Raw genomic sequence first — 14,964 nt, 5'->3', positions numbered from 1 at the left:
ATTTCTCATCTTTTACACATGCACAACTTTGTAGCATCCTCAAAATTATCATTCGCATAACCCCTCTGGAAGGAAATGAACCATAAGTAAACACCCTGCTAGACCCTGTGCTAGGGACTTAGCAAACACAGCTCAGCTAATTCCTTGAATCCAGGATTAATGGTATCATATTGTTGGTCTGGAAGGTGAGATTTGGAGTGTCAGTAGCTTTTTCAAGTGTGTAGTCTGAATTCCCCGATGCCAAAGCTTTATTTCTCCAACATCACCATGTCTACACTTCACACACTCGCTTCTCTGTGAGTGAGAGTAATCAAATGCATCACAGGGTTGTTGTGGGACTAAAGAAGCAGTATTTGCACTTACCTTTGTTTGTTTCTTGGTTTTTCGAGACAGGGTTTCTCTGTAGCTTTGGAGCCTATTCTGGAACTAGCTCTTTTAGACCAGGCTGGACTCGAACTCACAAAGACCCGCCTCCCTCTGCTGGGATTAAAGGCTGTGCGCCACCATCTCCCAGCTCCAGTTACCTTTGTAAAGGCATTAGCTGCTGGCATTTACCATTATCGGTATTATTACTGTCATAGCTTCTGCCCAAGCCTCCACAGCCTCCATGGCCTATTTGATTTGGACTTTCTCATTGCGAAATTCTAATCTCCACTTTAGTAACCTTGTTCCATGTCCATGTTTTCTCACTGCCTTTCTGGACAGTATGAAGAAAGGTGTTTTAAGACTGAAAACTGGTGTCTTTCTTCATGTGTTTTGAATCATGATCATCTGTTGTCTGTGTGGGAGTGCTGTTAAAAGATGCTGAAGTTTCTAGTCCTGGGTGCTAGCCCGACTGCTGAAGCTCCGTGGTGCTTTGTGAAGAAATTAACACGGAAAATACCGGCAAGCAGCCTGATTGCTGACAACAGCTCCCATCCTGTTTCCCACTTCTCCCTTATCTCTTGGCTGCTGGAATTATTTGGCTTAAGGCACAACAGATCCTGCTGGAAGGACCTATTGCAGAATTTTAGATTGCAGGAGGCTACTATGAACTTAAATACAGATTTCAATTTGCAGGGGAACTGGAGCAAATGAATGACTCACTGTAAATAAAAGAGAATGTCACGGTGTGATGCTTTATTTAGTTGATCTTAATCCATTTTTGTGTAGCTGTAAAATAATACCGTAGAGTGGATAATTTGGAAACAGCAGGGTTGTATTTCAGTCATGGCTCTGGAGGTTGGGAGGTCAAGGGCGTGTAGCCACATCTGTTGAGGGTCACTATATCATGAGATGGCGAGAGACTACAATGGCAAAATAGACTCACTCTTGGCCCATTACAGAGAATATGGCATTCATTCACCCAATAAGCAACTGTGCTGTTACATTGGGGCTTGCATTTCCAACATGTGAGCTTCGGAGGACACATTCTGACTATGGCAGCCTCTGAAACTGACACCCATGCCTAATAATGTCTTGTTGGATCCTGTGTGGAACAGAAAGTTCCTGCTCACAGCTCACTAGGTTTCCGAATACTTGCATCACAATATGGAATGGAATTTTATATTTGCCTTGCAGGTCCCATTATCATTCTGCATTTTCATATTGAATTATAAACAAAAAATTTATGCTGCTTACATTTAATGAAATTTTAATAAGGCCATGTTTTGATGTTATTATTCAGATAATGTGATCCAAATTGGTTTCCTCTGAATATATTTGCATTAAAGAGGAAATCAATTTGAGTTCGTTCTTTGAACAGTTTTACCTATTTTCTTTGTAGCTTTAAAAAAGACAGGAAAGCTCAGTTTCCTTGTCAGTGAATGGAGAAGAAACACATTTGCTAAGATCTGTAGCAGCAATGGCAACAGACTGCTGATGGTTTGAGTTAATGAAATGGCTCATTTTGTCTATTAGAGTTGCGCAATTTAAACCATCTACAAACCGCACACATTGCAAATTGTAAGGGATGCTAGCTCTTCTCTCTTATTGCGACTTTAAAGCGTATGTATTAAGAAAGAAAATCAAGAGATCCACATTATCGCTACTCCCAATCATTGGTAACATAAATTAAATGATATCCTCTGGAGAGAGCAAGTGTCTCTCGGGGTAGCATTCCTCTAACATCACGTTTCTGCTAAAATTATGGATAGATGTCCAAGGCAGTTTTCTCAAACACGTCTTCCAGAAGGTCAGCTCACATACCAAGATAAAACACATTTTTGGCAATTCTTCTATGTATTTTCTCATACTCATATGGGTGAAGTTTAATGAAGAGAATTGAGTCTGGAAATAGTGGGAGAAATGTTACTTTAGAGAATTATTTCCCTACATACCTACTCCAAGGGATTGCACAGAAAGTAACAGGCCTGGGGGTATGACTGTGCTTAGGAAAGGCACGCAAACGGAGTTTTCTGGGTCTTTCATGTCCTCATTTGGTACACAAATGAACGGTTTTATTTTATTTCCCAGGTCTTTCTCTAAACTTCATTTAACCCCTCCCCACAGTACCCCACACATTTATCCTTTGTGCTCCATATACAAATTTCTAATTTAAAAACTATGAAGCGCGCCTAAACCGGTGTGCCGTAGAATCCAGCCGTACACTTGCCGAGGAGTTTGGTTCTTGTTTTCTATTTATATGATTTCATAAACACCATTCGACACTCTTTAAAACCGGGAATGGAGAGCCAAGGCCAAGACCTTCCGCATTCGCGGTAGCCGTCCGGATGCCCCGCCCCCCTCAGGCCGACTCCTGGTCGCACCGCTCCGCCTCCGGCACGCAGCGCGCAGGCGACCTGACGTCACGCGTGCGCCGCTCTTCCGCCCTGAACCTTAACGGGCGCGCTGCGCACAGGCTTCTGGCCGTTACTGCGAGGTGGACGCGGTTAGCTCTCCCCGGTCCGGTGACATGTTGCAGAAGCCCAGGGGCCGCGGCCGGCCCAGCACGCAGACCGATAGGGAGCGGGAGTGGGAAGACGCTGGCGAGGAGGCTCCCAGCACGTCCCGCGGTACGGGCGGCTCGTCCCAGGGCTCCCGCGCCTCCTTGCAACGCACCCAGAAGCAGCTGGATCTGAAGGTGGCTGACCTGGTGCAGTTTCTGCTGATCAAGGACCAGAAGAAGATCCCCATCAAGCGTGCCGACATCTTGAAGCACGTGATGGGTGACTACCGGGACGTATACCCCCACATGCTGAAGCTGGCCGCCGAGCGCCTCCAATACGTGTTCGGGTACAAGCTGGTGGAGCTGGAGCCCAAGAGCCACACCTACATCCTCATCAACACGCTGGAGCCGGTGGAGGAGGACGCCGAAGTGAGGGGCGACCAGGGCACACCCACCACGGGCCTGCTCATGATAGTCTTGGGGCTCATCTTCATGAAAGGTAACACCATCACGGAGACCGAGGTCTGGGACTTTCTGCGGCGACTCGGGGTGTACCCCACTAAGAAGCATTTAATTTTTGGTGACCCAAAGAAACTCATTACTGAAGACTTCGTGCGGCAGCGTTACCTGGAGTACCGGAGGATCCCCCACACCGATCCTGTGGACTATGAGCTTCAGTGGGGCCCGCGAACCAACCTGGAAACCAGCAAGATGAAAGTTCTTAAGTTCGTGGCCAAAGTCCACAATCAGGACCCCAAAGACTGGCCCACACAATACTGCGAGGCCTTGGCGGATGAGGAGAATAGGGCCAGACCTGCAGCTAGCGCTCCAACCACTCCTCTTGAACTCTTGAGGTGCAGTCTGAGGAACTCCCGAAACCCAGGAGAAAAGAACAGGGCGAGGGGGTTGGAGGAAGCGTGATTCTGCAGAGTGTAAATATCATGTAGCCTTAGGATGTTGTGCAGGGTTTTGATGTTTTATTATGTTTTGGGGCTTTAGTCTTTCATTGCCGAAGAGATGGGAAAAATCTTTCTTGTCTGTTGTTTAAAGCGTTTTCTAGCTTTCTAAACGTAACTGGGAAATTTTATGACGTCAAACATATAAGTTGAACACTTAGGTAAATTGCTTCGATGCTTTCCTAGAAGATAAGGCAGCAAAGTAGCTATTATCTCTTATTATTCTAGTTCATGGATGGGAGGGAGAAAGAGTCTTTTTGAAATTGCAAATAGAAATACAGTTGGTTTTGCCTCATGTCTACAAAACTTTAAAAATACATATTTTGTATGGATATGAGCACTGTCTTTGGTTCCAAACAACCTATCTGATGTGTTCTCTGATATTTTTATATTCATAATTATTACTGTTACCCAATGGATGCCATTTAAGGTTTTTTTTCTGTTTATAATAAATACTGTGCTTTTGAGTCAGTTCATCATCATTTTTGTTGTTTCTCTTAGAAATTGTGACTCTTAAGGAAGTGTCTGATTCTGAACGTTGTTGACCACGATTCTAAGGTCAACGGTTGCAGAAGTGCATGAGTGTGTATATTGGAGCAAGTTGTAGGTCTCGGGTTTATAAACATTGTCACAGTGACTAACCAGGCCTGTTGGGAGTCACACTGCCAGTGTGCAAATCCCAGTCCCACCCCAAGGATTTAGCGTGTGTATCTATGGAATGGGCCAAATCCCATATCGAGTATGCCATTGTCGTGAATAGATATGGAAGTTAGTGTAAACCTCAGCAAAGGGCCTGTGTGAATTGAGTCACTTTATACTCTATTTTTACTCTTGATTTTGAGCTTCTTTTTGTTCTTCAGGTCATGCTGGGTCACTCCTAGAAGAACGGTCACAAGTTCTGGGGCTCGGAAGTTCTTCCCATTTTCTTTAGCATATTTGAATCGTTCTTTTAAGAGCTCATTGTGATGTCTGGTGAGGGCAGCCCAGACAGGCCAGTGTGAACAGGACAACCACCAGATCCCCTGGGCTTTGCGAGTTGTGGCACAGCACAGTGACAGGATGGAATCTGACCTACTCAGTTTGAATTAAAGGTCAGGCTGGTTCCCTGGGGTGAGTTTTGAAGTCTCGTCTCAACTGGTGAAAACAATTCTTTGTTGCTATAGATGAGCCAAAGAGACAGGCCCCTTGGAGTTCTTACTAGATTTCAGCCAAACACTAGACACGTGCAGTGAGCACAGTTGTTCTGAGGAGAGTTGCTCTAGGTTCTTCATCAAAGGAGGCAGATACTTTCCAAGGGCACAGGGGAGGGCAGGTGACTTTCATCACCCTTGAACTGGAGGTTAATTTGTGGTAGTTACGAGGTGTGGAGGAGTGAGAAGGGCTCCCGAGAGTTGATCTGTGTTGGCAATATTGTCCTAGTTCGCTTTCTGCTGTGGTGGATACTGTGACCTCTGCAGCTTGGGGAGGGACGTTTATTCCATAGCTGTAGTCCATCACTGAGGGGAGTCTGTGGGGACCTGGAGGCCAGAAATGCTCACTGGCTTGCCCAGCCTGCTTATACAGCTCAGAACCACCTGCCTGTGGATAGCATTGCCCACCGAGAGCTGGGCCTTCCCAAGTCAATCAGAAATCAAGGAAATGCCCCACAGGCCAATCTGATGGCAGCGTTTTCTCCACTGAGGGTCCCTCTTCCCAGATGGCCCTGGCTTATGTCAAATTGACAAAAGCAGTGTGAGCAGATTAGAGATTTTAAAACAGGGTTTAGGTTTTCCTTAAGTCCCTCTTTTCTTGGTAAGCATTTTATGTCAGCGTATGAATTACCTCTGCCTACTGGCCCCCTGACCTTCCTGAGTCAGCTTTTAGGTGTGTTGTGCGTATGCTGTCATCTGTACCCATAGTCTCGGGTAAAAACTGTCATAAAATCATGGTATCCCAGTTTTCTGAGATCTTCACAGTTGACTCTGATTGGTTTACTCCAGATGCGGTGCTACGTGAGAGGGTAGATAAGCTCTTACATCGTTTCTTTCTTACCAGATTCCCCGGGGTGCATAGCAAGCCATTATATGTTTTTATAACTTTACTTGTGCGTGCATTTTCATGAGAATACATGGTTTCTTTTTGTGGACTTTGACAGCTTATGTAAGTGTCCTGTGTCCTTAATCACGGCTGTTTTCAACCAACTGTTTTTGGATTTTATCAGGGTAGATGCATGATCTGATTCATTCGTGTTTATTTCCCTTTTATGATGGGAGAGTAACACCCCCTAACTGCTGGACAGGCTTCTCCCAGCATTCTACTTTGGCCGGCATAGGTGTGCTACCTCAAGAATCCAAGCCAGAAGCCAACACTCACCAGTGATATTTACCAAATGGCTCTCGGGTGCATATCAAGCATCTAGACAGTTTTTGTTTTGTCTTTGCCAGTCATCCCACAGTCTGAAGCCCTTGTGAGCACTCGGCCTTCACAGCCCTGTCGTGGGTCTGTCATTTATACCTCACTGTGACGCTAGCTTCCGCCCTCCCTGTTACTCTCCAATCTGAGCATCAGATTGTGAACATCAAGTGTTCTTTCTGTGCATGATTTTCAGGAGATTTTTGTAGCCTTAGCATATCAGTTCACTGCTGAATCCAGTTGCCAATACCATCTGGGCTTTTGTTTTGCCATACATATCTGGCTTTCATGTGTCTTAATTGTTAGCATTGTTAATCCCTGTATTTTGTACTATGCTTTGTAAAGTTCTCGCTAATCTTAATTATGAAGGTATTTTTTTTTATTTTTGAGAATTTGATACATGAGTGCTATATTGACATATTTCTACCCCTCCCCATGCCCACTCCAATTCCTCCTGCCCCCCCCCCCCACCACACACACTGTTTATGTAAGTGCAGCCTGCTGAGAACATTAGACTGACCAATCGGATTAGATAATCAATTTGGGACTTCATCCCTGAAGGAAATTAATTCTCCCTCTCTTCGCCATCATTTAATATCCTGCAGTTCTTCATCTAGGAGTGAGGCCTGTGAGTTTCCCCCATCTGCATTGGTGTGCTAACTGGTATTGTCATGTTGGGGACTTGTTTAGGCAGTCATGTTGTTAAGATTTCATGGGTGCAGCCTCCCCGTCATACATAGAGGAACCATCTCACGGCAGACATCCTGGTCCCCTGGCTTTTGCACTCTTTCTGCCCCCTCTTCTGTGCTGTCCCCTGAGGCCTGGGTGTAGTGGCTGTGTTGTAGATGTGTCGATAGAGGTTGAGCACCCAGTGTTGAGCTATTCTCTGCGTTCTGATCCACTGTAGATTCCTGTGGTCTCCACCTGGTGCCGAAAGAAACGGCGTTGATGAGGGCTGAGGGCTGCGCTTATCTGTGTGCTGAGGATAAGGGTTTAGAATGCAGTCAGGAACTATGGTGATTTAAGAAAGGAGCAGGAGTAATTCTTGCCTGGGGTTCTCGTCTTCACCAGCCAGAAGTTGTTGGCTGGCTTTATAGTATCAAGTATGGCTTCGCTCTTATCCTACTGGGTTCAATTATCTTATTAAGTTCAGTTAGACAACTCTTAGTTATCCTCAAGATAGTGACTGCCACAATTGCACCCTTGGGGATATCTTTCTATGCTGGGAATTAATCTGGTTCATAGGTTTTACAGTTGGATGGGCTATTTACTGCTTTTCTCCCTTGGCTGTTCTCGTAACTCCTTTCGGTCCTGTGGACACTAGTCTTCATAGTCTTTAGGGAGAAGGCTTCTAGGTCAAATCTAGTTCAAGCAGCCAAGGGCAATGCCAGTAGCATAAATATGGAGTCTCTCTGACTCCCTTGACCAGCAAACCCCACAAGGTTTTGTGGTTCGGCACGGGTGGGGGGCGGTTAGTCAGTCTATGGCACTTAGAGAAAGCCTTATCACTCCAGGTGACATGACTTCATTCAGCACACATGCACATGGGTGTACGCAGGCACACACACACATGCATAAATCCAATGGCAACAGCTTGTTCAGGCTGGCCTTGAACTCAGTTCTGTTTCCTGAGCACCCAGTGTTCTGAGATTACCAGTATGTGGCCTATGAGGCAGGGAGGATCCAAGTATGTCTTTAAAACCTTTTATTTGGAAGAGAAACCCCGTCTTGAAACCCCCCCCCCCCAAAAAAAACCTTTTATTTGGAAAATTCTATACATGTTAAAGTAGAAAAGCAATGTAATCACCTGGCTTCTCCAGTAATTTTGTTCCAACTGTGTCTCTATCCTCGTCTCCATATACCATCTGTACATTTTTACTTATTTTTCTTGTTTTCAAAGACAGGGTTTCTCCATGTAGCTTTATCTGTCCTGGAACTCACTCTGTAGACCAGGCTGGCCTCAAGCTCACAGAGCTCCACCTTCCTCTGCCTCTTTCACTGCTGGGATTAAGGCAAACACCACCACTGTCCAGCTACTTGTACATATTTTAGATGTGTCTCTAAAGGTAAGAATTCTCACAGCGGGACAAATGACCCCTGTGTTTGCTGGATGCTGGGATGTCTTTCTGGCATTTATGTTGCTTATCTGACTTTCTTGCTATTCTAAAGCAGATTCTCCCTAGGCCATGGTAGAGACCCATTGTCATTTGTCTTCTGTTGATTTCTTGCTTTGCTCCACTTTGACCGGAGTGTGGACTTCATACTGCAATCTTTCCATATTTTTCAAGGATTTTCTATCTCCTTAGGTACTTTTGTATCTTTAGTTTTCTTTGCCAGGTTTAGTTTTATGATGGCAGCCTTGCATGACAAGAAGTGCTCCAGAGTCTCCTCCAAGTTTGGAAAAACTGGGATTGTTACTAACTCTTAAAGTGCTCAGGAGAATTCACTGGGAACCGAGATGGGGTTGCAGTTTTTACTCTCTGCTAGGATTTTGGTTTCTGATTAATCGCTTGTGAATGTATCACAAGCATCTCCTTGTGAATGCATCTCCTGCCCATCCTAAGGCTTACTTTTATGTGGTGTGTGTGTGTGTGTGTGTGTGGTATGTGTTTATGTGGTGTCTGTGTGGTGGGTGTTTGAGTGTGTGTGTTTATGTGGTGTGATAATAGTTGCCTGTTTCCATGAACTGCCTTTATTGGAACATTATGCACTTTTTATGTCCAAAGAACAGTCTTACTCAATTTTACTTCTTGAGTAAAGAGTTGCACCTTGCTACTTCCAGGCTTTTCTCTACATCTTTGGCCTGTGCTATCTTGGTTATAGTGAGTTCAGTTGTGGTTCCCTGTGTCTCTGGAGACTCTGAGGTATTCACAACATACTACCATGTGTCTTCATCAGATACCAGGACATTTTAGCCATGAGTCCGTCCTTCAGGTTTGCTCTGACCTTCTCTGCTTCCCCTAGAACTGTGATCAGTTGGGTGCCCCCGCTGTTAGTTGGTAGTTTCTGTAAAGTTGCTTAGCTTCTCTTTACCCCTCTTTCTTCTCTTTCTCCTCAGCAGGCTGGTCTTGGCTTTCCTGCTTTGCACTCCCTGCCTCTTACAACAGCTGAAGTCTGCAGCCAGAGTCCTTGCGCCTGCATTCAGCCATATCACTTTCTACCTGCAGTTTCTGTCTCTTTCCCTTCTGTATCCCCTGTGTTGACATTCGGTTCTCCTTATCTGTCATTTTCCTGATTTCCTTTAGTTCTGTGCCCAAGGTTTCCTGCAGCAATTTCAGAATAGTGAAGACTGTTCATTAAGAGTATTTCAACTAAATTGCCCTGTCTAAGCTGTCTCAAGAGGTTTTCTGTGGCTTCTTTTCCCGGGACTATCCATACCTTGCTACTTCTTCCTGTGCTTTGGAAATTTTTGTTGACAGTTGAGACGCTTGAATCAACATTCAGTGCCAGTTCACTGGCTAGCTCTATCCAGATAGAAAGTCTGGGGCAGGGGTGAGGGGAGTCCTTTCTGTGCTGGGCTTGGGCAGTGTTTGAATCCTTAGGGTTTTGAGGACAATCACTACAGCAACAGCAAGTGGCGCCCTCTAGTGTTAACATCTTGTGCAGGCCTCAGGTAGTGGGGCTTTTTCTCTACAAGTGTTAGCACTTGGGTAGCTGCAGGTATATGGATTTCTCTGCCCTTGCTAGCAACCATTGGCACAACTCCTGGACAGGCCACACGTAGTAGAATTTCTCAGCCCTTGATAGATTTATTGGAAGTCTTCACAGCTCTCTGGGACTCTTCTGACATCAGGGCCTGTATTTCATCTTCTCCCTTTCCAGCCTTCTGTCCTTCCGCCTCAGCTTTCACCCCTCTTGTCCCTGCTACGATTGCTCTCCATTTACTGCGTCTTGTCGCTGTGCCTGCCAGCAGAGCTGCTGCCACTCAGGAGAGGTCTGCAACTGCTCTTAGCTGCCGCCACTGTCCTGCAGCTCTGCATCTTCTGCAGCTGTCCGTGCAGCCAGGCACTCTTGTGCTTCTGCAGCGGGGCCTGCTAATCGCTCTGCCCCGCCTCTTCTTCGGCTGCTGTCCCGCCTCTTCTTCGGCTGCTGCCCCGCCTCTTCTTCGGCTGCTGCCCCGCCTCTTCTTCGGCTGTGAAGTAGGTAGCGAGCCTGCCACTTCTGCGATGTGATATGCAACCTGCTCAGCTCCGCCCCTTCTCCAGAAACCAGACGACTGGCCACTGGCTAAACCTGGTGCCCACTGTGACTGCTGGTGCTGTCCATTGCCTCTGCCCTCACCACCACCGTTTCTGTTGTTGCTTTCTTCACTGTTTCTTCCCCTGTGTTACTGGCTCAGCACACTCCACTTACAGTAGGCCAAGAGAAGTCTTTACTGGGCCTAATGTTAGAACAGCAGGGGAAGCAGCAGGAAGATGTCCCCAGCTACTCACCAATCAGCAAAATGGCCTGACAGGACAGTCAGAGGGAAGACCTGTGTACTAATCATAGCAAACTTGTCACAGAATAAGGTTTGGTGTTTCCACCAATCCCAGTGTTGTCTCTTTTGTACCAGTCACAATAATCCTATTGGGCCACCAGGAGAAGTGTTCCTCCTCTGGCCTGGGGAAAATAGGCTATCTAGAGTTCCCCAAGACTTAGGATAGCAGAAAGTTGAGTGTCGCTTGTTTGAAACAGTCCTGACTGGGCTGTATCTTCAGGAGATAGATAGAGAAAGCAGCTATGGTCTCTGTAGTTTCTTCAGAGTGTCCCTGGAGTGTTCAAAATGGTCAATGTGAGCATAAGGCTGGGGGGGCTGACTGTTTGACTGACAGCCCTTTTGTTAGGGAAGCCAGAGAGGCAGGGGAGTCTAGCACCTACAAAGTAGTGTCAGATTGACCAGTCTACACTTCCTTTATTATTTATAGGAAATGAACATCAGAACGAGCACTTACAATATAAACCTAATTGATGATTGACACTAAGAGTTATCTTAACAGTGTTTACTACGTGCCCAGTGTCCCAGGGATGTGGCTATCCCCTCGTCTCTGTCAATTACTACGGAAATCAGAATTGCATTCTTACAAACAATAGCTAAACAGCGAGAAACTACACAGAAGAGAACACGTGGGTTTAGAAGGCCATACTTTTTTTTTTTTTTTTTGGTTTTTCAAGACAGGGTTTCTCTGTAGCTTTGGTGCCTGTCCCGGAACTACTTTTCCTGGTAGAATGCATCCTAAAGCGACAAAAAGGTCTTTATTTTAAATCATCTCCATGGTGTGTTTCTGTGTTTGGAAGGGCATTGCTATTTTTGAGGCTGTTTATGGTGCTGTGAATCACAATTATGTTGAAGACATTCTGGCATGGTTGGAAGAAGTTGCAGACCAAGAATGGATGGGTTAAGTTAAAACCGCATATCTTCCATTGTGACTCAGAAATGTCAGTATAAACTCATGGCGAGTCTGCCAACTGGAAAGTTGAAAATAATGACCACCTAAAGAGAGAAGAACTACTTGAGCACAAAAGTTGTGACCTCTAAATCTTGTTTTCATTGAAAGGCACACATTGTTCCATATTTGAGGCAGGAGGTGTGTAAGGTGGTCCTGGAACCCCCAAGAACCAAGGAGCAAGAAAGACGTTGAAGCTCATAAACTTCCAAGTAAACCCGAAGGGCCCAGGGGTCAACTTGAGTGTGTAGTGATGAAACGTGTTGGTTGAGCTTAGATCCATGGTCCCTAATGATACACCACACACACACACACACACACACACACACACACACAGAGTTTAGATCCTCGGTTCCTAATGATATACTACATACACACGTGCTGAGTTTAGATCCTCTGTTCCTAATGATACACCACACACACGCGCACACACACAATACACACACATTAAGCTTAGATCCATGGTCCCTAATGATACACAGCGCTACACTACACACACACACACACACACACACACCAAATCAAACCAAAGCACCTCATTAGTTATCATTGCAGAACACTCAAGAACCAGCTTTAAACATCACGATAAACATGGGCCAAAGATGATAAAAAGCTTACTATTTCAAGAGGGAATTGGGACATTTTTCAGACATTTCTAGTAGAAACTCAAACACTGCAGACCTGTGGGCTGTCAGTAATCCTGAACTATAATTAGAAGTAGATGGAAAAGTTCCTGGTAGCCACGGGTGACAGTTAGTTCCATTTCGTCAGACAGAATTCCGTTACATTTGCATCGCCAAGAGTCAGTTGCACTAATGTCCTTTTCTGTACCTCAGAATGGTTTAAACCGGCATAATGACGATGAAGGGCAAAGTAGCCTGGAAGGGCGTGCTAGGAACCGTTGGGAACTAGTATTTCTCACCTGCTTCAAAGTCTTTACAAGTTTTCCTAGTACATTCTCTCTGCTTTGGATCATATTAGCTTCGATTACTCTTGAAGAGGTGTTTTATAAGACTCGGCCTGGTTATCCACTCTGTAGGGCTAATGAATTCGTTTCCTCAGTAAGTTTGAACGTGGAGACTCGTGGATTTAGAATTGTCCCAGCATTTGGGAGGCAGGGGGAGGAGGACTGTGAGTTTGAGGCTGGAATGGGATATGTAGTGAGACCCTATCTGGAGGGGAGAAGAGGGAAGAGGAGGGAAGGGAGGAGGGGGGAAAGGAGGGGAGGAGAGAGAAGGAAAGAGGGAAGGAGGGAAGAGGAGTGGAGAGGAAAGGAAAGAAGGGAAAAGAAGGGAAGATTTCATAGCTGTCATACCTTATGCACCTTGACTATATCCTGGGTGACCTGATTCAAAGTTTGGAAAATAGGCAAGTGAGGCGAGATGAACATTCTAGAATTTGATACTATTGAATGTTCAGTTTTAATAATCACGACAACAGTACTTCAGTAATATTTTTAAAGATGGCTCACAATTCTTCAGAACTACACCCTGAAACATTTAAGGCGTGGCTGTATGAATCCCATTTGTGGCAGAGTATTCCCCATGGAGAGCAGTGAAGAACAGCTGGCCTGAGCTGGTTGATTATTGAGGATGGGCGATGAGTACCCAGGGCCTCTTTATCCGCTTCTCTTTTGCACGTGTACAAAATTTTCTACTCCAAAAACTGAACAAAATCAATTTAACATCCTTCTAATCAATATACTCCTTTCCTCAATTTCGTTTAATAAGTTCTGGCATGTTCCTATTGAGCGTCTGGAATGCATAGTATTCTCGGGTTTAGCTTCTAAAATTTACATTGTAAGTTTCAAAGAAATGCGTGGTAACTTGCTACGGCTTTTCAGAGTTTTCACTTTTGCTATGTAGGGTAACGCGAAGCTGCCATCTTGAGAAACAATCCCATTCTCCTTTAAAACATATAAATATTATTCGTGTAATTACTTCGTCAAGCCAAAGTGTTTGGAAAACCAAGTCATTTTCCCTCGAAGCCTCGCCAAGTGGGTAATCAATTTGTGTTTGGTTTGCTTCCAGATTACCTTCTTCATGCTGCTTTCTGCAGTGTGTGTGATGCTCAACCTCGCTGGCTCCATCCTCTCCTGCCAGAATGCCCAGCTCGTCAGCTCCCTAGAAGGCTGCCAGCTGGTGAGTAGTGCAAGGCAAACTTTCTGCAAAGGTCAGAGGCACGGATGTTACAGGAAGACATTTAAGGGATAATTGTACTGTGTTCTTCAAGTCTCAAAGATGTGTTAATTCATTAGCTTTTTAGTTCCTTAATGAATTTCAGTCACATTGATTCACTTCTATGGATTCTCTTCCTTAAAACATACTCTTGTAAATTATCCCCCTCCACACACACTTTTTTGAGGCAAGATCTCACCAAGGTAGCTATGGCTGGCCTGGAATTCATTATGTAGACTGGGATAGCCTCAAAGTTTTGAAAATGTTCCCACATCTGCCTCCCAAGTGATGGGATTACAAACACACCCTTATTACAGTTAGTTTTGGCTCTCTCTCTTTCTCTCTCTTCCTCTCTCTCTTGTGTGTGTATGAGTGTATATTGTGTGCCTCTGTGTGTGTAAGAGTATGTCTGTTGGCTATGCCTGTGCATATGTGTGTGCGTGCATGCATGTACATGTGTGTATGAATATGCATCTTAGTTAGAATTGCTATTGCGTGATGAAACACCCATGACTAAAAGAAACTCAGGGAAGAACGAGTTTATTTGGCGGATATATCCTGAATCTCAGTCCACTGAGAGAAGCCAAAGCAGGAACTCACAAACAAATCAAGAACCCGGAAGTAGGAGCTGATGCGGAGGTCATGGAGGGCTACTGCTTACTGGCTTGTTCCTCATGGCTTGCTTATCCTGCCTTCTTACAGACCGAGGACCACCAGCCCAGGGGTGGCACCGCCCACAATACTCTGGTCCCTCCAACATCAATCACTAATTAAGAAAATGCCCTACGGGCTTACCTATAGCCCAATTTTATGGAAGCAATTTCTTAATCGAGGTTTCCTTCTCTCAGATAACTGAGATAATTCTAGCTTGTGTCAATCTGACATAAAAAAAAAATAGCCAGCACAGTGTGTGTGCTTGTGTGTGTTTGGGCTCACGGAGGGTAACCGGCACAGCTTCGTTGCTAAAGAACTTGCTGAGATACAGAAACTAACTGTTGGAGCGTAGTCTGGACTGTGTTCTAGGGATCACGGGCTGGATTTTCTCTGCTGGGACATTCACAGCACCATCCGCTGCAGGTGCTGTGTCCCCATGGTTACAAAGAACCCATATAGCCTGGGCTCCACCTTTATCGACAGTGGAGACTTGC

At 45.3% G+C, this 14,964-nt stretch overlaps 2 protein-coding genes across 3 annotated transcripts in view; both read left to right on the top strand.

Annotated features, from left to right (window-relative positions):
- Entrep2 (endosomal transmembrane epsin interactor 2) overlaps positions 1-14,964 on the top strand; it is a 402,661-nt gene that overhangs the window by 282,083 nt on the left and 105,614 nt on the right. Inside the window, exon 3 of one of the 2 annotated variants that reach the window (XM_075952878.1) lies at positions 13,670-13,780. The exons of the other annotated variant lie outside the window; for it this stretch is intronic. Within the exon in view, the coding sequence (XP_075808993.1) occupies positions 13,670-13,780 (111 nt within the window). The remainder of the gene's footprint in view (positions 1-13,669; positions 13,781-14,964) is intronic. 2 annotated transcript variants of the gene reach the window in all.
- Positions 2,789-4,293, top strand: Nsmce3 (NSE3 component of SMC5/6 complex). Its single transcript, XM_075952881.1, has one exon. It carries the CDS (start codon positions 2,894-2,896, stop codon positions 3,785-3,787), a length of 894 nt encoding a protein of 297 aa, XP_075808996.1. The 5' UTR covers positions 2,789-2,893; the 3' UTR covers positions 3,788-4,293.

This window comes from Microtus pennsylvanicus, chromosome 18 (genome assembly GCF_037038515.1).
Source record: "Microtus pennsylvanicus isolate mMicPen1 chromosome 18, mMicPen1.hap1, whole genome shotgun sequence".
NCBI classification, from domain to species: domain Eukaryota; kingdom Metazoa; phylum Chordata; class Mammalia; order Rodentia; family Cricetidae; genus Microtus; species Microtus pennsylvanicus.
Note: the sequence above shows the minus strand (reverse complement) of the source record. Positions and strands in the feature narration are given on the sequence as shown.